At 44.5% G+C, this 24146-nt stretch overlaps 1 protein-coding gene across 1 annotated transcript in view; it reads right to left on the reverse strand.

Moving 5' to 3' along the window:
* Window positions 1-13481: 13481 nt before the first annotated feature.
* LOC8035568 (vitellogenin-6) overlaps window positions 13482-24146 on the reverse strand; it is a 37654-nt gene continuing 26989 nt past the window's right edge. Inside the window, exons 19-25 of the mRNA XM_029970566.4 lie at window positions 23147-23380; window positions 22272-22409; window positions 20496-20738; window positions 19367-19667; window positions 16822-16979; window positions 15804-16043; window positions 13482-13802 (exon numbers count right to left, since the gene is read on the reverse strand). Of these exons, the coding sequence (XP_029826426.3) occupies window positions 13641-13802; window positions 15804-16043; window positions 16822-16979; window positions 19367-19667; window positions 20496-20738; window positions 22272-22409; window positions 23147-23380 (1476 nt within the window). The 3' untranslated portion in view covers window positions 13482-13640. The remainder of the gene's footprint in view (window positions 13803-15803; window positions 16044-16821; window positions 16980-19366; window positions 19668-20495; window positions 20739-22271; window positions 22410-23146; window positions 23381-24146) is intronic.

Consider the following 24146-nt stretch of genomic DNA (forward strand, 5'->3'; position numbering starts at 1 on the left):
CCTTTTTCAGGCGGTAAACGAGCAGTAGCGTGGATACCGTTCTAGTTGTGCCGTGCATGATATACGCGCGATTGGGTGCAAGTTCAGGTCGTCGCATCTTGCTTGGGCGAGGCAGTTCGTATTGACGTTTGTCTTGCAAAACCACGTGCGTTTTAACTTTTCCCAACGCACAGGTGAAATTCTGTTCCTCAGCAAACAACTTCAAGGCTATAATTGATGACACACTGCTGATGTGCCTGCAGATGCCTTGTGGCTAAGTGCGCATAACAGCAGGAGCAGCAGGCAGCGCATGTAGGAACTGAAAAGCGAACAGGCATTTTTGGGAAAAGGAACAACAGAAATTTTGATCAAGCAATAAGTTAAATTCACTGACCCAGTGGAAGTGACATAGCAGCAATAGTTCCGCCTTGATTGATGTAATGTATAATCACAAACTTTTCCGGTAATGTCTCGGCAAGTTCTCGAAGATGATAAGATCCAATATTGCTGGCTTATTAAAAGGCATATAAATATCTGGGACTATAGATGCCATTTGTAGCATGTGCTAATAGCTAATGATTAAATATTATCTATATGCTAATATTTTTGCAATGTCTTGCATTTACGGTGAGGATTAATTTGTCTAACAGAACATGTTTATTACATGCTTATTTCAGAAAACTGCGACAAGGAAGCCACCAAAGCTGAGAACTCCGAACCTGGATGCGACACTACTTGACGGGGAAGCCAGCGGCTCGCCGAGTACACCACAAAAGGCCTCAAATGATGTAAGCTTACTTTTGAGCAAACTGCCTCAATGCAGAGACACCGTAAGTAGTAGACAAGAAAGGCTTTCATGCTCTATAGTTTTCTTTTGCTGCAAAGAGAGATTAAGCATCAAGGAGGAGTGGGGGAAGCAGCATTTAGATACCAAATCCTTTTGCTAACATTTTAAGTGGTTGCAATGCACAGTCCAGTTATGTATTACACTTGCATAATATTAATCTATCAAATGCATTGTTTTCAGGTTGCCGAGCACAACTATGCTGTCAAGGACACTCCAAAAACCCTGAAAAGGAAGCTTGATGCCTGTGCAACTGCTGCAACCAATGCCAAGAAAAAGCTCAAGCTCAGTCAGCAACGAGAACGTCGACTGAAGAGGAGAGTAGAAACATTTAGTGAAATTATCGAAGACCTAAGAAAGAAACAGCTAATTTCAGAAGATGCTAGTGCAATGCTTGAGAGATGTTTCTCAGGAGTCTCCCTAGCAGTGATGCAGCGTTTGCTCAAACAAACTCCGGTCGGAAGTGACAAGCTGGCTAAGCTAAACCGAGAGAAATACTCGCCTGCACTACGTATGTTTGCGCTCACGCTGCAGTTTTATTCAACTAAAGCGTACAACTATGTAAGAGAGACTTTTGAATGTGCCTTGCCACATCCATCAACGTTGACCAAGTGGTACAGTTCTCTAAATGGAGAACCTGGTTTTACAGGTGAAGCTATGGATGCCATCCGAGCAAAAGCCAACGAAGTGAAGCAGAAAAACAAGGAGCTTCTTTGCAACCTTGTCGTTGACGAGATGGCGATCAGAAAACACATAGAATGGGATGGAAAAAAGTGCAGGGGCTATGTTGACATTGGTAACGAGCTTGATGATGACAGCAATGATGTCGCTACTGAAGCCCTCGTTTTTATGCTTGTATCACTGGATGCGCACTGGAAGATCCCCTGCGGATATTTTCTGATCAATGGACTTTCAGGAAAGGAACGCACAAACATAGTCAAACTGTGTCTGACAAAATTGCATGATGCAGGAGCATGTGTAACATCGCTGACATGTGACGGACTCCGTTGTAACATTACAATGCTCAAGAATTTGGGGGCTTCACTTGAAGACAGATCGATTATGGTGACATCATTCCCTCACCCTGTCACAGACGGGAGGGTATACTGTTTCCTGGATGCATGTCACATGATAAAGCTGGTGCGGAATGCTCTCTCTTCACTGAAGTGGCTCAGAGATTCAACCGGCTCATTGGTAGAATGGAACTACATCCGACAACTGTATGAGCTCCAGGAGAAAGAAGGCCTGCATGCTGCAACGAAGCTCCGTGCTGCACACATTGACTGGCAGAAGCAAAAAATGAAGGTTAATCTTGCTGCCCAGACCTTGAGCTCTAGTGTTGCAGATGCCATAGAGTTCTGCCGGGAAGATCTGAAACTCCCACAATTCAAGGGATCGGAAGCAACTGTGAAATTCATCCGGCTCTTTGATCGACTCTTTGATTGCTTAAACTCGCGTAACCCCCTCGCTAAGGGATTCAAGGCTCCTCTCCGACCTGGCAGCAGAGGCACTGTGATTTCTTTTCTTGAGAAAGCCAAGGATTACATAAGAGCACTCACTGATGCTGCAGAAAGACCTATCTTCGACACACCAAGGCAAACTGCTTTTCTTGGTTTCCTGATCACCATTGAAAGCACAATCGGCCTTGCATCCTCCCTCCTTTTTGGTGAAACCCCACCACTGCGCTACCTCCTGACCTACAAGCTTTCGCAGGACCACATTGAGCTTTTCTTTGGTGCCGTTCGTTCCAAGGGAGGCTGGAACAATAACCCTACGGTGCGTCAGTTCATAGCAGCGTACAAGCGACTGGTTGTCCACAATGAGGTAAAAGGTGGCGTGGGAAACTGTGCTTTACTAGATAAAACACGGATTTTGTATGTGAGCAGTCAGTTCTGCGCTCCTGATGAACTGGACATGACTACAGCAAAGCAAAATGATACAGAAGACCTTGTGCAAAGCGTAGACCTCCCTGACGAGAGTGAAATGGAAGGTGAACTTGGAAATCTTCCTCTGCTGTCACCCTACTTGGGAGATGTTGTAGGCTACATCGCAGGGTTTGTATGCCGAATGGTTGAAAAAAAGATACCTTGCTCAACGTGTCGCTCAGCATCTAAGGCTGAGGCGTGCTCGTCAGCACTTCTGAACAGAAAAAATTCTGGTGGCCTGACCAAGCCATCGCCTTCCACAACATACATCTGTCAGCTGGCGGAACGGGTAGTTCGACAGCAGGAGAAGGTGGATGGTGGCAGTTTTCCCAAGAAAGGGATGACTGCCGACACTCTGACAGCCAGAGTTATGAGGGAGCTTTCGGGGCAATTAAACATGCTCTATCCAGAGCTACATGAGCACATGTTCCAATCCGCAGTCGATTCAAATCATTTTGTTCGCCTCGTGAAATGTGTCATTGGATGCTACATAAAGATAAGGATGCACCATGCTGCAAAAAGAGCAACTATGAAGATCGCTGGTCCGAACATGCGTAAGCGCTTGACCAAACTGATTCTTTTCAACCACCAGTAAAAACCAAGCTGTCTGAAACTTGCTGACAAGCGTGTCAGTTTTGCACAAAATAAAGTTCTTTTGTTTTTTTTTAAACCAGAATTTTATTTCCTTTTACATTTAGTATGCCCCCAGGGCCAGCAACCAGGTAATGGCCTTTGATGGGGCTCTTATATGGTGTCATTTCTAGTAATAGTATTATGGCCAGAGAATGCTAAACCTAAATCAACATTTATTTTTACAGTACCAAGGAAATCAGTTAAAATGATTGAGAAAGCTATTATACTTTATAATAATTGCAGGCTGCAGCATATGCTGCTCCCCACGCGAAGTTGCAGACTGGTTCCCTGTCTCTAAAGCAGTTAAAGCTACTGGATACCGCGCAGACCACTTTACTGACAAAGTTGTTTTCTACGTTACGGGTGCGTGCAGCGACTTACGCCCGCGACTTGCCCGGACATTCCTACGAGTAGCTGACACGCGGCGTACGAAGCCCAGGTATCTCGGTTGCATATCTACGCAACTGTCAGGTCCGAGCCAGCCCTTAGAGCCTTTAGGTATAGGCCCTGCTCATGAATGTAATCGTGCATGGCATTTCCTTCTAGCACATCTAAGAACATCACTTCATGGTGACTATACTTCGCGCGCGCACATTCAGTTACTGACATTACAGTTACTGACGTTACGGGTTAGCCGTAAACCCGATATAGAAGGGCGGAACCCGTATAGTCTGATGTTACTAGCTGAGGAGCGGTCAATTCTTCTCTACTCTCCGGAGGCCAAAAAAGGCTGCGCAACACTGCCCCATTACGCTACCGTATACCGTACCCTCTGTCGACAGCCAAAAAAACAGCGGTGACAATTGTTTAAAATCATGGTAGCGCTTTTAGACCAGGACGAAGAAGAGACAAGACACACACGAGCGCTCGTGTGTGTCTTGTCTCTTATTCGTCTTCGTCTAAAAGCGCTACCATGATTTTGACATCCCAATACCAACTAGCCCAGCGTTCAGCTTTGACAATTGTTTCTTTGCAATTATTCAAACTTTCCTTCATTAGATTTAGATATTTTACATTCAAGTGTCCTATTCTAACAGTACGATGCTAAAAATCACAATTAGACCTCAAGAAATCGCGGGCAAAAACCGCGACTTCATATGTTCAGAAGCTCAGAGAAGTGTAGCAGACGCTCGACTTCCGGGACAAGCACCAGAACTTCCGGTGGCTTCATGCGCGCCCGGCTCGAAGAGCGGCTAAGCGCCATCCAGCCCCCTATAATAGAGATCAGTGGCCCTACGTCATCGGTAGTTTCGGTATGGTGCCTGGATCGCGTTTTTGACTGGTGTGATTAGCGTCCTATCCCGCCCATACATCAAAAGTGGTCCCAATGTGCCAACAAATGACGTCACAGAAGCTGGAGTGTCATGCTGTTGCCTGTTGCGATCATGGCGGCTGGCCGTAGAAATGCTGGCGAAAAGCACGAGCGAACGCGAGTGTCGCTGTCGTCACGGCGTCCCAGGCGTTCCAACTTCTGGCTGCTCTAGCTTCCGTGAACTCTCACAGTGGAGAGCGACCTTCACCAGAACAGGCGTCTGCCATATACACCACAACTGTTGAGACACCGCCAGGGGCGCGACCGGCGACAGCATGACACTTCTATGACGTCATCAGGCGGAAATCGAGGGACCACTTTTTTGGGCGCGGTAAACACACCAGTCGGAGACGCGTTCCAGGCACCATAGTTTGGGGTAGGGGTTTGAAAATTGTTGGCAATCCTGTTTCTCGTCGTGAATACTCATCGATGGTTACAAAAAGATATTAATACATCGAAAATTGGACAAATCCTTAAAGGGACCATGAAATGACCTTTTTACTTTTTCCAGATAACTTTTACATTAAACCGTCAATGTTCACTGAATGCCGAACAGGCATCCGTTTTCGTCTCGGTTTATTAACTTTTACACAAAAAATTATTGAAATATCGACTTTTTCATTCTCTCCAACTGACCGCAAAAGAAGCCGTGACGTAGACCGTTTCCGGAACCGGAAGTTCTCTCGGCAGCGGCAACGAGTTGGGGTGCGCCGGTAGGTTTTACTGCGCTGATGTCACCAACGTATTTCCTGAATCGGCGCCTCTCATCGCCGCATCGCAGCTGAGCGAAATTCAATGAGATATGTTGCGCTACAGCGACAGCATGGGACTAGTCCCATACGCCGGTATGCCTGTTGGGAAGTGCAGCGAGTCTTGTCACCACCCCGTCATTGTTGGCAGAAGGGCCGGCCCGTGTCAGTCGTTTGCAAAGCGACGTAGATGGCGTTTTTCGCGGCCTCGGAGATGCAGGAGCGAGCCGACGTTAAAAAAGATACGTTTGAACTACGAGTGTCAGCAAGAGCCACGTAAATACCTGCTTACACTCGGAGCGGACGCGCGCGCTTGATGGAAGTCTTGTATTCGCGCTGTTGGTAAGCGCTTCGGGACCGTTCTTTTACGATTGCAACTCGATACTGACGCGACACTCGGCAAAGAAAGGTTGGACCGGGGTCGACAGTGACGTGCAGTCTGTCAGAATAAAAATGGCATACCAATAACAAAGTGTACATACCGTGTTACGAAGGCAATCCATACGGCGTTTATTTCAGCTCTATATCACACAAAACAAGAAGATAGAATCGACGAGAGTCCCTTTTCGACGAGTGTTCGTCAACACTGCCTCGGAAAACAAGGGGAAGAGATTGACCTCCTCACCTCTTAATCTAGAATTGAGGTCAGTGATCAAACTATAATACGGGAAGGGTCCACAAGGGTCGCGCGGGCATATTCCATTTAGCACGCCAGCCGGTCGTAGGCAGACGGTCTTGCGACGAAGCAACGCAGCGCCGAGTCGGAATGCCTGCTAGGCCTATACGCTTCGTCGGAGTCGGTGAATCCAGCGTTCTTGTTCGTCGTGGTCTGTTTTAAGTACTGTTTTCTTGCTTATTGAAGTCGGCACGCGCGGGAAGAACACGTAGAAAAATAAACGTTCAGTCAGTCAGAGTTTTGAGAGGAAGGAAAACAAAGAAAATAAATGTTCGTTGGTCGCCGTCACCCAAGTAACTGGCGGCCCTGCCCTACTGCGCACGCGCAGTAGTTGCTTCGTTTACCACACGATAGATGGCGCTTGGCTCTCAGCATTATCAAATTTGGCAATTTTCGCCACACATCTCTAATTATGCTTCAAAATGTGGATCTGAATATTATTTAACAAAACTTTTAGGAAACATTCGCCGGCTATTTATTGTTTACGATCGCGGTGCTGGTGAGGTAGGCTCTTACCCAATAGGCGATGTGGATTCGGCTGACGTGCACCGATTCTGCGTATGCATCGTAGTGAACAGGCGAAGGAAGGAAGGCGCAAAAGAGTCCAGTTTTCTTTTAAAAGTTCTATAGCAAATAATTTTTTTGGGCTCCCTATTTTTGTGTTTTTGTGTTTCTTTTCACACCTTTTACGACGTGCGGTGGATGAAACTCGATTTTAAAATCATTTCATGGTCCCTTTAACAAAAGTAATAGGGTCTTTTTATTTTGCTTTTCACGTTTTGTGTGGTTGTTCAATTTCAGTGGGATGCTTTCTGAGCTTTCACGTCACGTATTATTTGAAACAAAATATTCCCAATAATATATTATTCTCAAATATAGCATACCGCCTTTACAAAATAGAAAACATCCACGGTACAAATATGAGCGGTTTGTGACAAGAAGCATGACGTCAATCGTTTGACTGTGAAATAGCGTCATCTATTAACTGAAGATTATTTTATTGTAACTAGCTTTCACGCACAAGGTGATAGAGGATGAATCAATTTAAAAAAAAAAAATGAAACGCAGCCGACAGGATTCGAACCTGTGCGGAGAGACCCCAATGGATTTCGAGAGCCACGGCTGCCCGTTTGGGTAAACTGCTTGCATGCGAATAATAAACTCGAGAACTTTTAAAAGGCAACGCACGTCCACGCAGGTACGATCAATAAAGTGAGTTTACGGGGCATAAATCAGGAGCCAAGAGGAAAAAACGCTGGCAACATATGGCACATTTCAGCGGTATCCGCCAGTCGAGGTGTCATTGCTGCTAAATTTGTAAACGTCTTCAAAAATCAAAATATTGATTTATTTTACTTTGCTGATGAAAACGCAATTGACTGACGTCGACGTTTGGGCTAGTTTGTATTCAATACATGATTAGAAATTAAAAACGGCGTGAAGACACGGACAAAAACGACAAGGTAGACAAAAGGACAGGGCTGACTTACAACTGAAGTTTACTTCTGATAACACCGAGTATAAATACTGCAAAGCGAAACAAACCAGCCAAAAGATAAGGAAAACATGAAAAGAACGCCACGAGCTCCTTAAATGAGCGACAGTCACGCATTTCTCCAGTGCATCTAAATAGCAACATGTTTTATCTGACACAGATAGTGATGGTGTTCTCACACAGTTTGGCCCTAATCTCCCAATCTCTCGTGCTTCTATCAATTCCCGAGTGAGTGCATTAATGTTATTTCTAATCGCTTCACTCTTGTTAAAGTTGGGAGTTCACTGACAGTCACGAAGACTCAAACCCAGATGTCCTGACACAACCTTTAAACACGTTGTACTTATGGGGCATCGTCCGGTTCGCCCGACGCGCCTCCGACCGTACGCCAGCGGATTGAAGTATACAACCACTTGTACACGAGTCAGAAATCGGTCACTGTGTTTCTTTGTGAATCCCTGTTTTTTTAACATTAGAGCTAACGTTTCTACATATCCCAGACAGTCTCTCCGGAGCTGAAAATACTCGATCAACACCAGGCCTACGGCCAACTTTCTTCCGATTATATGAAATCTTATGGAGGTAAGGTAAAACTGTGACATTTTATAGTGGAGAGTTGAGCTAGTTGGCAAGATGATATCATACTAAAAACAGCGCAAAAACAGCAATATACCTATTAGCTTGCACATTAGTTTTCTGGCGTCCTTTCTTATGCAAGCTCTTAGCGACCGTCGTCAACAAGTAAGAAGAACTTGCCCGAGCCTTGAAGCGTGTCTGTCAAAGCGTTCTTTAACTTTGAGAGACCAAAACTTGAACAAGGCATTCCTAAAACAGAGTTTAATAAAACCTCTTTTTACGAGCTTTGAATACGCTGAGGACCACGGAAGAATGGGTTTCTTAGTCCTCAGATTATACAAGCGACACTCATGTGCATGACCAAAGTGAAGGCTCGAAGGTTCAAAACTTTCGGCAGAGACACTTAAGACCGCTTACGTGTAGGAACGCAGAAGCATTCCTGCACGCAGCGCATTTCTACAAGCAGCGTGCCACGTGTTTCTTTTTCACATGTTGCTCCGGTAGTCACATCACGCTCCACCACTGCGCAGGCTCAGAAACCTCACCGGCTTCACGACGGCTTCCGTGTCCAAACCTCTGCGTTGCTGTGTCTTCCTTCGTGTTTTTTTTTTTTTTTCTGAAGCGCGTTTGCCTTAATTATTGGGGATTTATGTGCCGTTTCGCTCAGCCAGTGGGAATTTAGGTGCCGTTTTTCGCCGGCTTCGCTCCGCCAATGGGAATTTAGGTGCCGCTTTTTTGCCGGCTTCGCTCCGCCAATGGGAATTTAGGTGCCGTTTTTCGCCGGCTTCGCTCCGCCAATGGGAATTTAGGTGCCGATTTTCGCCGGCTTCGCTCCGCCAATGGGAATTTAGGTGCCGTTTTTTTGCCGGCTTCGCTCCGCCAATGGGAATTTAGGTGCCGTTTTTTTGCCAACTTCGCTCCGCCAATGGGAATTTAGGTGCCATTTTTCGCCAGCTTCTCTCCGTGGGACATTTAAATGCGTTCGCATTAAAAACTTAATGGCCCCATTCACGGATCTACACCAGCGGTTCCAGACACTCTAGAAACGCAGAAAGTGCACAAGACACCTTGGTCTTAAAACATTCTTTGTTAATATCTAGGAGCACTAAAAATCATCTACGAATCTACAAATGTTTGCACCCCAGGACCCTTCTAACTTGTTCGAAAGGACTCTATTGTAAAAGGCAAGATAGATGTCACTAAGTGCAGGAGAAATGCATGACCACATCCAGATGCCATTTCTTTGAATAAAAATGCCGTTATCCCAAGTTGCGAACTTCGCCTTTAGATAATTGAATTGACGTTCAAAAGTGTGCATCCGCCGGAGAGTTATGCCTCCTGACGACCAGGCCTTGTTGGGAGGCTGGGACCATTATCAAGCCATGGAACTTGGGTTTGCAGGATCCTACGTATGGCAGACTGTATCTTCGCCGTCATGCTGGAGCTGATCCGTCTGACATTAGGGGCAGGTGGCGGAATTTTGTCTGTATTATCAACAGATTTGTTTAATTTCAGTGACCTAAAACTTTGATGTATCTTCGAGCCAGCATACCCAAGACTGCGCCAGCTATGGGAAACCTGGTTCGCAAGTTGGGGGCGATGAACTTCCAGTGTAGGCGGAACGAATCCAGAGCAACGGCCCAAAGTTTGCCGTCAAACCAAGTAAATCGCCTCGCAAGCTGCTAACGTTGGTAGGACAAGTTTCTGGACGGACCCAGGAATCTGAAATATGCATATATATTTCTGAAGGTGCGCACGTTTTGCTACACTGCAAGATTTCTTAATCTAAAGGGCGATTCACACATTTGCGTTGAGAGTCCGACCTAGTGCGAGGTTTGCTATAGCAGCACCTGCGTCGCCTCCAGTAAAGCGGGGTAAAACTGGTTTTGTTGAAGCTGACACAGCTGTTGCCATAGCAACCCTCGCACTCAATCGGACTCAAGGCAATTGTATGATTCGCCCTTAAAGGGATATTGAACCGAAATTTGGATTTCGTAAAATAAGGCAGCAGAAGCGTTAAACGGGACGCTACAAACTCCCAGACATCACTCCTACGTCGATATCTCAAACGGATGGCCGTATTTCTGGAAAAGAAGGGCGCGATCCAGCATGAACTCTTACGTCACGATCCTCCTGGAGCAGTTGAGAATGAGGAGAAGTAGCCTCTCTTCTCTCTTCCTCGCTTCGGTTCACCAGCTCAACGGGACGAAGCGAGGAGGAAAGGGAATGGGAATCGTGACGTCAAATATGTCGTCGGCCCTGTCGGCCGTGTTCAATCGCGCATTTCTTTTCCAAACGTACGGCCATCCGTTAGAGATATCGCTGTATGAGTGGTGTTTGGTGGTTCTGCAGCGTCCCGTCTATCGATGCAGCCTTATTTTTGAGCTCGAAATTTCGGCTTAGCATCATTTTAGGGTTCCGCTGAGAACCACAGTCACCTACTCAAAAGTAAATTCCGTATTGCTTTTACCAGCGGAATAAGAGAGAGGTTTTGTGATGGGGGCTCCTAGGGGAATGTTCATGTCAAATATGTCAGACGCCAAAACGGCCACTTTTATACACCAGGATGACGTGACATTATCAAAGCTAAATGCTGACGTACGTAAACTTTGCAAACGGTTAAACCCAGTTAAACTGGGCCGAACGTTCGATAAGGGCCAAATCTTAAGTCTAGATTTATGGTTAAGACGCATAAGATTGACTGTCTGCTGCGCTCTATCTGTCACAAAACGGGGCATGGTGAAACTTTGTAGCTACCTTTGTGAAAATAAAATTTAACATGTAAGGGATAGATAATCCCTTTCAGGTGAAAAACATTGATCAAATATAAAATTTTTGAATGTTCAAACAGATCAAAACCTGTTAGCTTGCTCGATAGATACAAGGCCTAGTACGTTTTGATACCCCATAACGAGCTGCTGACGTATGTTTAAGGCCGTATTGACAGTCATGGTTTTGTGTCTCTTTTAGAATGAGCCTCGACTCAACTGTGACTCACTTTCTGGAACTTTCATAATTATATCTGAGGCGATATTCGCCACCTGGGATGACGGTGTCTTTATAAAATAAATGGTATCTGTAGAAGATCATGCATTGCTCCTACTCTTAGCGAAATCTATCTTGCGTTTTAGAATAGAGTCTTGTCAAGAAAGATGGGTCCAGGGGTTACCAGATGTTTTAGGCTCGTAGGTGATTTGTTTAGTCCTCCTAAATATTTACAAAGAAGATTTTCTGATGGAGGTAGCTTGTGTACTTTCTGCTTTTTAGTGTCTGGAACCGCTGGCACTGACGCGTTAAGTACCATTGTGATGTTGAATCTCGGCCTTCACTTTGGTTTTGCGCATGTGCGTTGGTTCTATGATCCGGGGTCTAAGGAATTCATCCCGCCATTTTCCTCAGCACATTCAAAGCTCGAGAAGTAGAGTACTTTTAACCTCTGTTTTAGGAATGCCCTGTACAAGTCCTGCCCTCAAAGAGTTTAAAAAAAACATTGGACGGACAAGCTTCAAGGCTGGGCCAGCGGAGTATACTTCTCTCTTGTTGACCATAGTTGCTATGAGCTTGCTTAAGAAAGGACGTCAGAAAATTACTCTGCAAGCTAATACGGTTAACAAAAAAGTCAGAGTTTTATCTTACCTTTATAAGATTTTACATAATCTAAAGAAAGTTGGCCGCAGGCCTGGTGTTGATCTGGGATTTTCAGCTCTGGAAGAGCTGTCTGGGTTGTGTAGAATAATCCAGTCCACTGTCAAATAAAAAAAGAAAAAAAAAAGAAACAGGAATACACCAAGAAACCCCATGACCGATTTGTGACTTTTGTACAGGAGGTTGTGTACTCCGTTCCGCTGTCGTGCGGTCGGAGGTGAGTCGGGAAAACGGGGCGATGCTTGAATTATTGCTTAATAGAACATGAATACACCGTATGAATACTTGAAAGAATGAAACATGGTGGACGACGACGGCCTGTCAGTGCACTCCCAACTTTGACAAGTGTGAAGCGATGAGAAAGAACAGTAATAAACTCACTCAAGAAATTATAGAAGTATGCGATATCATGAGATTAGGGCCAAATTGTGTCAGCACACCATCATTATTTATGTCGGATAAAGTATGTTAATTTTCAGGTGCACTGGGAGCAATGCGTGACTATTGCTTAAGTAAGGAACAAGTGGAGTGTTTTTATGATTGGTTTTGGTTTGTTTGTTTGGCGTTGCAGTATTTATACTCAGTGTTAGCACATATAAACTTCAGTTGGAAGTCAGCGCTGTTGTTCGTCTACCTTGTCGTTCTTTTACGTGTCTTTACTCTGACTTTTTTTTTTTAATTTTTAGCCATGAAAATACAACACGCAAATGACATACGTTGTGAGGTGTTGTAATATATTTCTCGGCTGATGATGATGAGAGTATTGAAAAGAAGGAAACAAAGGAGGTGTTTCAGAGGATTGCCTTACATCGACCTAATTCTGATAAACAATGCTGTAATCATGTGAAAATATGAACACTGCGGATGTGCAGCGAGCTAAAGAACAAGACAGTGCGTCTCGAGTGCCCACAATTTCAACATGAAACGTCCGAACAGCCCGTCTTCGCGAAGTAACAATAATAATAAAAAAGTTTGCTTAAAAATGTTTTTAAGCAATTTGTTTTTATTACAACTCTTAGTTTTTAATTTTAATTTCAATTTTTTTTATTACAGTTTTACTTTTTTTTATTACAGCTCTGAACAAACCTGTCTACTCAGGAACCTAGTCCAAAGCAACGTAAACATATACAAATTGCGAAAAAAGCTACACAAAATACTCTTTCACTTCTTTGACATCAGATTTTGCATTTCGCACTGCCAAGAGCGACTTGGATATGAAACTCAATGCTAACAGTAAAACATTTCATGGGACACAACGTATCGAATTTCAGCAGCCAAATAGCAGGTAGTATATTGTGTTATGTAGAATTTCGTTTATTTAGGTGTGTCGAAGTGTGCCTCAAAGAACGTGGGCAGCACAGCAAATTATACAAACATGGTCAATTGCTTCCGGCACCTTACAGAGAAAACAATTCACAGGCCCGGGCGCGGATTGGTTAATTCATCACATTAAGACGTAGTTTAAAGCAAGAGATTAACTGTGGAAGGCCCGCAGCTTTTGGTCATTCGCAAAAAAATGAATATATATACTGGCCATGCAAATTTTGCAAAGATACAAGGCATTGGAGAGCAAACTTTTGGCTGGGTCACCTGTCAGCGTATTTTTTGACGCTAGACATGTAGCCTAGTGACAAAGTCATTAAACAATTCAACTGTTATCTTTTTTATTGAAAACGGGCGGTCCATTTACGATTGCCGGCTAAATACACAGTGAACCAATCCGATGTATTTGAATTGTGCGAACATGAGTGGGCGGGTATGTAATGAGTAGCGTTCGCATTTTGTGCATCCACATGACAGCACGCACTACTGAGGTGAAGTGCAGTCGCTGGAATGAACCACGTAACTTGCGGCAAATTGTAAGCTATCGTTGTACAGGTGAAGATTAGGTCCCACAAGCTCGTGGTGTCGGTCGTAGTTGTAGTCTCCGCAAATCCCACAAAGCTTGCCTCTGTAGAAATGAGCAACCTGCACAATAAAACATGAAGTAATTTTGCTTTAATAAAAGTAAACTTCATGTCTAAAATATATATTTTGTCATCTATAAATATACGAAGCTTTTCGCTACAGTGTGCCAAGAAGTGAATGCAATAGCTATTATTGTGCGTAGTAGCACACCCTTTATGCACATCCACACTTTATTTACTTGATCAAACACAACGCAACCTTGTGGGCAATGAAGTATCTGAAGAAAAAAACAAAAAAACTGCTACGTGAGTCAGGTTCTTGCCTAAAAGGAAACCGAGACAGGCACCACCACTCAGGTAACTATCACTGTAAGAGCTGGATGTTTCGCTCCAACCCGAAGCGGGCACCACGGCCCCGCAGTACCACCGGGCGCGCAAAGACTGCGGGCGCGTGGGCATACCCGCCATCTCTCGACCAAGAGGAGAAAGTACTCTGGTTGGACGTTGTCACGTGATTTCATGACGCCACTGAGTTTTCTGCCGAGCACGAAGCCTCCGCGAGCCGAACTGGAAAGTCCCATTAACTGTTATCGCTGTAAATCCCAGGCAGTAGGTGTAAGGAAAAAAAATGAATGTTCATGTTTTTGTTAATTCACATCGAAACGCGATCTTCTTACCCATCATCATTACGTTTTAGTCTCAAAGACCATTCAAATCCATGGAGTTGAGGCGCGCTTCCTGGTTACGAAGCGCAAGTTGAAGGGTTCAAACCTTGAGTAGATTCCTTTCATAAAGATTTGTTGGTGTTCCGTCTGCGAACTTAGTTGGTTTGCCACATAAAGCTTTAATGTTAATTTTTTTTACCTCGCACATCACTTTGTGACATTCAAATCTAATATTATTTCTATTTCTTTCAAATAGGCTCGGAAGTCCAAAATTTGACCACGAACTCTAAGGCAAATTTTGCAACGCACAACCACGCTGGCAGACGTTTCATGGCCAGACCAACATTGACTGGATTGGGAAAATATGTTTGCGGCACTTTAGGATTAACAAATAGGGACTTTGCGCAATGCATCAATCTGCCACGAGCGGCCCGTCAAACTTTTCTGGAGCCCTGTTCTCTAGTAAATACACCTGGAGCGCGCGAAGTGTGTTAACATTTTTTGGTTGGTGAAAATTAATGAGGAAATGTTGGGTTATTCAGGCTGCGTTCTTAAAACGTGTGTCACTACCGCCTGGTGTTTTATTAAATCTTAAACTAGAATCTACAGCTGAAAATGACATACTCGTGACTAAGTCAAGATCCGCGATGAGGCGCTTGCCACGCGACGCGCCGGCAGGTAAATTGTAACTTGCTGAAACACGGAGAGAAAATCACGTAAAATAATCTTTTGGTTTTCTTTTGGGCAAAGTAATGTAGGCCCAATCCTAAATATTTCTATAGTTCCCGTCGACTCTTAATTTGCTGATATTTTCGCTCATAATCCTAGGAATTAGATTTTCTGGTAAATTTAGTCGGCACCCGCAATCTCTTAATTAACTTCTTTTTTTTTTTTTTTACTTTTTTAGAGGGTAGCAATCAAAGCATAAAAAGTCCATGGACGCTTCCAACGATGGCCCTTGGGCGCCGCCATCTTGCTCCTGGTCGGGGGAGATTGTCTGATAGTCGAGCATTGCCGAGACGTACCCACGTACCCACGCCCTAAGCAATGCTTGACTATCAGACGATCCACCTACACCAGCAAGATGGCTGCGCCCATAGGCCGCACTTGTAAACATCTATACGCTACATTCACAGGTATACATAATCACTATACTTTCGCGTATAGTAACTAACAGCTTAAGAAATGTCGGGCGTGGCACATCATAGTTCAACCTTCTTGCCTCGTGATTGGTCCTTCGGTGCTCTTATGCACTAATGCCGCTAGTTCATTGGCTGATGAGCGATAGAAAGACGCTCAGGATTCCCCACGCTCTGCTTTTCTTAACGTGTCAGCGACTACGCCTTTCAGATTAAAGGGGTCATTATTGGCTTAGGGAGTTTAACAATAAGTCTCACCTGGACGTAAAGAATCCTGCCGTCGAAGAGGACATAGATGCCGTAGGGTTTGGACACGATTTCAAAGTTTTTGTTGCTCATCAGTGAGATTGTAAACAACTCCGCATCGGCGACGGAGTGACTGTAGGGTGAGTCGAGAGATGGCGCCACTTGTGATCCATCAACTCGTACTATGGGCAATGTGTCTTCCTCCAAGGACAAAACCTCTATTTTAGTCTGGTCGACGAACATCTTCAACGCCTGTGACAGAAAGCGATCATAAAGGTGTATAGAATCGACAAAATGGACTTGGTTATTTGCTTGTGTTAATACTAATCTAGAGAAATTATTTCTTTATATCTCAAAACCGGTGCTTCGCACTAAATAAAAGCAACTGTTTAAAATATTGGAAAGCTTGTAACTGAGCATATATCCGCAGCGAATAATTATAACGAAAGTTACATCTATTAAAAAAATTAAAGCCATAGTGTAGGCGTCAATACATCTGTTTTTAGATGTTGCAACAACTAGGTCATTAACCTATATTATCATAGTAGAGGTGAGCTGGTATTAGTTCCTCAAATTGTGATAGGAACCTGCAAAACAGCTATCAACTGAGGAGACAAAAAATATAATTTGAAATTTTTTAGAATGTTATATTTATGAATGTCATCTCGTCGGTGTGCTTAAAAAACAGGAAAATAGTTATCTATGGGAAATAAACAATTTTGATAAAGCTAAATGCTTATGAACAAATGGAGACACAGCAGGAAACATAACTTTTCAATAGAAAAGCAGTCTCAGTGCGGCAACTGTTTTATTTCAGCGCAAATAATAAACGCACAGGCGAAAAGATAGAGCAAGCACAAAAATGTATCGCGTAAACTTTCTAAAACAAAGCTTTATGAAAGGTATTTCAAATTCAAATGAATGGGGTGAGATGACATGCAAAGACAAAAAAAAAAAGAGGTTAGCTTTTCATAGTGCATTTGATAACAGTCTCCAAACAGACATTTAGATTGCTATTGAATATGCTTACCTTTGGATAAGCTGCGTTCTGATGTGTTCGTGCGAGAATAAGAAACCTCTTGCTTGGCGAGCAATCTCTGGCAATAACCTTGAAACAGTTCGTGTTTGGAAGATTCACAACCACGCCGTCGAATGTCTTGGCGCTGTTGCCCTGGAGATCGCAGAACTCTGAAACACAGGTTGACACCATTTGGACTCAAGTGCTTCTGAACCACACAACTGATACATTACGTCGTCATTAGATAGCGGCGATTGGTATGTAATCCTGAAAAAGTGATGACGTATCTAGCACTTACCAGTCCCATACCCAAGTTCTGGATTCAGGCTGACTTTCTTTTGTGTTGCTTCCTATATTAACACAATTGGGGCACTCGTTTTTGAGTCTACTTATTCGCCACTTCACACTTTTAGACATTTTTTGTAACACACTGATTCGGTTACGATCACATGGGTTTATAGTTTTAGCAAATTTCATAGACCATTTATTTTCTAATTTCCCTTTTGATGATTACAATTGAGTGGGCAATTGAACATGGCGTATTCATTAACAAGGCTTAAGAGCTTTTGGACTTACCTTACAGGCTGCCTCTAGAAAAAACTCTTTGCTTATAATAACTAAAAAGGGAAGAAGAGTTTTATAGAGAGTTTTGGCTGCAAAACTCTTCACGAAGAGAGATTTGCATTCTTAAAAATGGCGCACAAAATGAAAAGGGAATTTCATTATATAGGAGGCGTTTCACAAAACAGAGTCAAGTCGCTTTCGCCATAAAATATTCATCGAACTGAATCAGTGCTAAGGGACCTATTCAGTGAGGTGCAGCCGTCAGAATCAATGAATGCTTAATAATTTTAATTAGCGCTTAAAACGATAAGAGTGTGAATACAATTGCACATAGTACCTTGCCAAGACATAATCGAAGAAAGCTACCTAATTAACTTGAGACCCGGTCCGTCCTGAGACCCGGTAAGTTTTACACGGTGTTCTTCCGAACAAATCTCAATTTGAACACGTCCTTGATGTCTTGTTTTCTTATTGGCTGCATCTTAGAGCCAGCAACCAATCAGCAACCGCACTCTCTGAAACACATTCTAATTGCAGCATATTTCTGCCTCAGCCAAAGGGAGAAAAATACCACAGCGGCGCGTCCCAAATTTGCTCTTTTTAAAAACTCATCCTAAAAACCGTAAGTCGTTTTAGAGCGCAGCTCTTAGGCGCCCGTTTCCGGCTTGAGCGGCGTCGCCGTCGGCGTCACCGTCGCCGTCGCTGTCGTCGTCGGCGCAACCGCGCGGTGCATTATGGGTAAATTCCCCCCTAAATCTAGCGTAAAAATTTCTCCATTAAATCTAGCAGGAAACTTTTCCCGCTAAATCTAGCGGAAAATTTTTCCCGCTAAATCTAGCGGAAAAATTTCTCCGCTAAATCTAGCGCAAAAATTTCCCTGCTAAGTCTAGCGCAAAAATTTCCCCGCTAAATCTTGCGGAACAATTTCCCCGCTAAATTTAGCGGAAAGATTTCCCCGCTAAATCTAGCGGGAACATTTTCTCGCTAAATCTAGCAGAAAAAGTTGCCCGCTAAATCTAGCGGAAAATTTCTCTGGGGAGTCATGTGACCTGGGGGTTACGTGACCCCCGCCGAGGTCACTTGACCCCCAGGTCACGTGACCCCCTCCTCAAGGTCACGCGACCTCGGGGGGGGGGGGGGGGGAGCATGAGGGTCACGTGCCCCCCCCCCCCCCCCCCCCCCGAGAACCCGTAACCCTCAGTACCCTTCCCTCCTCCTTCTCAAGAGCTTCGGCCTAATTCGGCGTTACAGGCAGTTGTAAACGGCTTTTATTCTTGAAGTGACTTTGTTCGCGACTTCATTTAATTAAAATCTTACTTTAATTAATATTATTCATAAGCTTACTCTTTAATAACAATACCCACTTATTCTTTCCGGAGTGCTGTTGCGCTTTTCTAATACGTGTTGGGAAAAGCGGCGCTCCTATAGTTTCCCACGAAGCACTTGGGAAAGCCAATCTCTGCAATCTACGCAGGGCAGGTGTCAAATGACGACGCGAAACAATGTTTAGTCACAACAGAACAGCCTTCGCTGCGACATTGGTTTTGATGTAGGCACGTGTCACAGCGCAGAGAGTGTCACAGCACATACCAGTGTCACAACGCAGACAGTTTTTCTTGGGTCCAGACATATTTTTGCCTTGTCACGCGTGAGCTTCCTACGTTGATTGCAACGACTGGCTATCTCCCAAGTGCTTTGTGGGAAAGACGACGCTCAAGATTTCTCATAGTTGTTGACCGGATAAGGATTCAGTCAATTCTCCGGCTCAGTGCGAGCTTTCCGCCTTTGATAACAATCAGTTTCACGCTAGGCCAAGACCTGGCGAAAGGCAGTGAGCGTGTGCTGAAGGCGGCGCCTCCTCTGCATTCCAGGTTAGACGCAACATGCACCTTGTTTTTGAACGATATGTAGTTATCGATTGGACACTTTTGGCAGATATTTCGTGAGACGCTTTCATATACTATGAGCGGAGTAGAAAGGGCAGGCAGCTCACTGTGCTTGTAGTACGGCACATAGTTGACCAGGTTGGAATAGCCGAATGCGTTGAAAATCTTGGGCTCCAGCAGGTGGCTGAACATGGGGACGTGGTCGTGATGAAACTCGTGTCCGTTAGGGGTCGTGACCACGACGTCGGCGTGCGGAAGCCCGTGGGAGCCGGGTACTTGCGAAACCACGTGCAGCTTTCCGGACACGCCGGTCATGTGCGACCCGACGATTCCCAGGAAGCCCATATGTCCCTTGTTGTGCTGGTGGTACTTGTGGTAGTAGCGCTTCAAGCTTAGTCCTGTGAGGGGCTGTTGAAAAGAGGGCAAGTCAGTCGATGCCATTGTATTCTATATATACGCCCGCTCAGGGCGCCGCCATGTTGCTACTGATGGGCATTGACAATCTAATGGTCGAGCCATGCTAAGACGTGCTTCATGTTGCCAGACTTGTACACCAACAAGCGCTGTCTACTTGCCTAGCTTTCAAAGCGTGGCTGCCTGCAAATCTGTATAATCGCACCCCTGACGGTACATCCTTGAAGAGAGCACGGAGCAAGCACCCTTCCCAGCCGTTAGTGAAAAGGCAATGCACTCTCGATGCTCCTTCGTGTTGCTGCCCCGTAATGCAGACGAATAATCAATCATTTTCTTTCTTTCAATCAGTTTAGCCAATGAGAATGGGAGCGGTATCAATCCTCAACTTAGTGTAAGTAGTAAAACAGTGACCACTCCTTCTGCCACTGAGACCGGATGGCCGTTGAAGCAGCATGATGCATACCTCCTTCTGATTTCTTGAACCGGTTAAAGGAAGACACATAATTGGTGCTCCAGGAGTGTTGCAGCGAAGTATCCATTTAGGCGCCTCTAATAGCACAGATGGTTATATAGGACATAATATATATGGACACCGAACGTAACGCGAACTGCTGCGCTGTTGCATTCAGCACAATGTTTCGAATGTTTTGGTCCTTAATGAAGACCGCGAGCTTGGGTTAAAACGTAGTGCATTCCTCGTAGATACCTTTTTTCGAGATTGCATGTTTGTTAAACATGTAAAAGGATCTATTTTGTTTTACATGGCAACTTAGGAATCGAAAGATGTCGAGAATATTGGGCACCTTCGCTCAAACCGCTCACCGAATTTCCGTAGTTGTAATCCACGTCCAGAGTCAGTTTCCCCAGCCGACTGCTGTAGAAGAGGTACTTGATACAGAAGTAGCCGAAGGCCACACCATGCTCCTTGTCACGTGCGCACTTGTAGTAGAGCTGACGAAGTGTCTGCGATTGCAGCCGCTTAACGTCGCTCGTCACGCCGATGGCATTGGCCGCTATCTGCTCCGCGTCTTCGTCCGTGTGGGTGAACTTGCCGGTGGCTACCACCTGGGCGAACAAAAACGGCACACAGTCGTAACAAGGTGCAAGGTGTGACGCGTTAGAAGAAGCGCGTTACTTATATCTAGCTACGGTTTTTATTTTAATGTGTTAGCATTTATTGCCTTGGAGCATGCAGCCGTCTTTGGTGTGAATGGTTTAGATTGGACTGGACTGGTTTTGTGAGGCAGCGGTGTGGTTTCTGCCGTGCTCTTTCGGTCCGTTCCTTCGCTCGTTACGTAGACTTTTCCTCTTAAATGAGAGGAAAAAACCATTCTCGCACGCCTCCAACGACGCGCCGCTGTTGACGTGCACTCCCCTTGTGATGGCCCCGGGGCGTATGCACATGGTTTCGTTTCCGAATATGCCCAACGATTAACGTACTTTGTTACTTTTTAAGTGAGTCACGAGTAGAAGTATTTAGTTAATTTATTTCAATAACGTGTACCTGCTTGATTAGAGTTTCATAGGTTGTCGCATTTTTTTGCAGGAGCCACGTTTGTGGTGATACCACAACAACAGAAACGACAATATCATAATGTTAAGGAAGCTTGTAAGCCGCAATAGAAACGAATACAAGGAAGGGGACAAAGAAACCCGCTTGTCTGTATCGCTTTGTTGATGTTCGTGTTTGTTCGCGCGTACAAGTTTATTCAACTTCACGCGCCAACTACCCCAATAAGTCATTAAATATGATGATGACTGCCTTTTTTTTACAAAAGATATAACCCGCCAACGTTTAGCTATGAGCTCTTCTGAACATTGGCTTGAAAAAACGTTTGAAATTTCTTTCATCATATTTTAGAGAATTCCAAGCCATTTTGTGTAATCATGCCCCATGGAACACTGATGATTTTGACTACGTCAGTTGTGTAACGATTCCGCGATGTCACATAACCTCGTCGTTATAAAGCTAGATAGAATCATTGAAACACGTAAAGTCCTCTGAACGTGTGTGACAGTAGGAACAAGGGGCTGTTTAACCCCTTACGTAGGGTTTTAAGGAAATTATTCACATGACGGTAACTCTATGTATTGAAAGGACATTGAAATGTAGCAATATTTGCCCGGATTCTCAAAGCAACGACTCCCCAGGAATTTTGAGAAACCACACCGAGAGCCTTGTCCGAGCAAGCATAATCAAGATATCGATTGTATTAGCATTGTACAGGCATGGTGAACCCGAGAGATCGTGCGTTGTTTAAATCAAACGGATGTGTAAGGTAGTTAATCATTGGCAAGTACGAATGAATTATAAATAAAATGATATTCAAAGTCAACATGACCCTCACCTCTCCTTCTCTCTCTCTTTTTATTCTATACACTTCTTAAAAAGGACCCCGTTAGGTGAAGGCAATTTTGTTGCACCACGTGAAAGGAAGATCCATTTCAGTGCATAGAATTATAATAATAATAATAATAGCAATAATAAATATAATATTTATTTGCATACAATCATGTTATCCTGGGTGGCGTGCAAGGATGTGCAGAAAGGTTAGAAGCCGTACGCGAGTGCGCCTGCCAGCCCGCCACCCCACTTACGAGAGGAGAGCTTTGGCAATCGTGGCCATAGTAGATTGAAGCCGTCACGTTTATCTCCTTTCCTTGGTAGTAGGTGGCCGTTTCTGGTAGGCTGTTCCAGTCAGACTTAGGGAAGGCTGCTGTTGCGTCTGCGCAGACCTAAAAAATAAGAGCAGGCACGCTTTAATTATTATAAGGTAGTTCAGTTTAGAGAGAATGACTGTCAATTTAATTAACATCTTGGAAGATCCACTGCGCGCTGGAAGCTCTCACTTTTTTTAAAATAAATTGGCTGTCTCTGGGTTTTTTTCTCCCAAAGGCGTCCTAAATACATAGCTTTTACGAACACAGTAAGGAGGTTGTCGCAGTGCTATGTGACGTCACATGACGCTGTGACAACATCCTAACGCAAGGCAACACCAGGCGTGATATAATGAACTCGTATATCACGTGGCAGTGACACCAGGAGACACCATGATGTCACGTGGAACTGTGACGTCATGGTTTCGTGTGTATTCAATCAAATCAAAGAGACGACCGGCTACATCGCGAGTCACCATGACGTTACAGTGTGATGGGATATCGGAGTGTTACTTGACGTCATGTTATCACGCTACGTCATTGTCCCGTGTGACGTCAAGGAGGACCTAAAAATGCCACTCATTTATATTCAGTTTTACTTCAGCCGACGTTAGGATTCGATGGAGCCAGTCGTAGCATCGGCTACGATGACGTCAAACTGTCAGGCGATACTGCGATGTCATCGAGGCTAAGTCCGTGGGCGCGAAAACGCAAAGAGCTGGTACTATCAATGCTGCGCATTTAAAAGAGTAAAGAGAAAGAACTGCGACATGGTCTACAACATGGACGTCACATATATTTAACCGAGCATATACCTTGATTGGGGCTGTTTCCGTCTCCCCGAATGCCTCTCTTTCATACGCCAAAGACGCCTGGTGTTTCAGCAGGTCCCGGCTGAAGGAGTACCTCAACCCGGCGGTCACACCTCGAGTCCTGTTCTCGCCGCTGACGCTGATGCCCAGACTCAACTTGTGGCCGAAAGGCTTTTGCTTCGCGAGCGCATCATTGTCCGATGCGTTGAGGAACCTGTATTCTAACGCAAACTCCACCTGTATCAAAAGAACCGGAAACGGAGCTCGTTTACGCCCAGCCGTATAATTGGGGACTTTTAGCCAACCGTTACCGTGTTCCACGTAGCGAATTATTGGAGTCTTTAAAGCATGCTTTTAAGCGCGCGCCCTGCGGTAACGGTTTCACCCGAGCGCGCGCTTAAAAACATACGTCAAAAGCTCCGGTAGCGCGGTATGCGGAACACGGTAATGGTTCGCTAAAAGTCCCTATTCTTGTTTCTATCGGTAGTGCCCCACCGTGTGACCCTAAAGCGAGCAAACTGTGGTTTCTACGGCGATGCTTCAAAAGAGCAAAACTTGGGTTGTTTCTTAGACATGTGTGAACATTGATATATCATAAAAAGGTAATTCATTTTCTATTTTTTTTACAAATTCTATAGATGCATGCGCTTAGAAAATCGCGGTCTGTTTTTCACTCTGGTTTTGCTCTCATGTCGACGCCCTGTTTATTTTTAGGTTTGCTTTGTACAACATGATAGCACGCAGAGAAACAAACAAAACTATTTTCACCCTGAGACTGATAAGCATCAGTGCAACTTAAATATACAAAAACAAATTTGGAGAAAGTTATTTATCTGCTTACATCGGTAGTAGCTCCGGTGCCATCTTATTAACATCACGTTAACTGGAACCGAATAATTCATCCATTCTTTTTACCACGAAGTTATGCTTGGTATGGGGCAACCAAACTACACGCTACTATCCGATGAATCTACAATTTCGTAAATATCGTTTTTATGCCTGC

Source organism: Ixodes scapularis, unplaced genomic scaffold (assembly GCF_016920785.2).
Source record: "Ixodes scapularis isolate PalLabHiFi unplaced genomic scaffold, ASM1692078v2 PGA_scaffold12__126_contigs__length_90152505, whole genome shotgun sequence".
Taxonomy (NCBI): Eukaryota; Metazoa; Arthropoda; class Arachnida; order Ixodida; family Ixodidae; genus Ixodes; species Ixodes scapularis.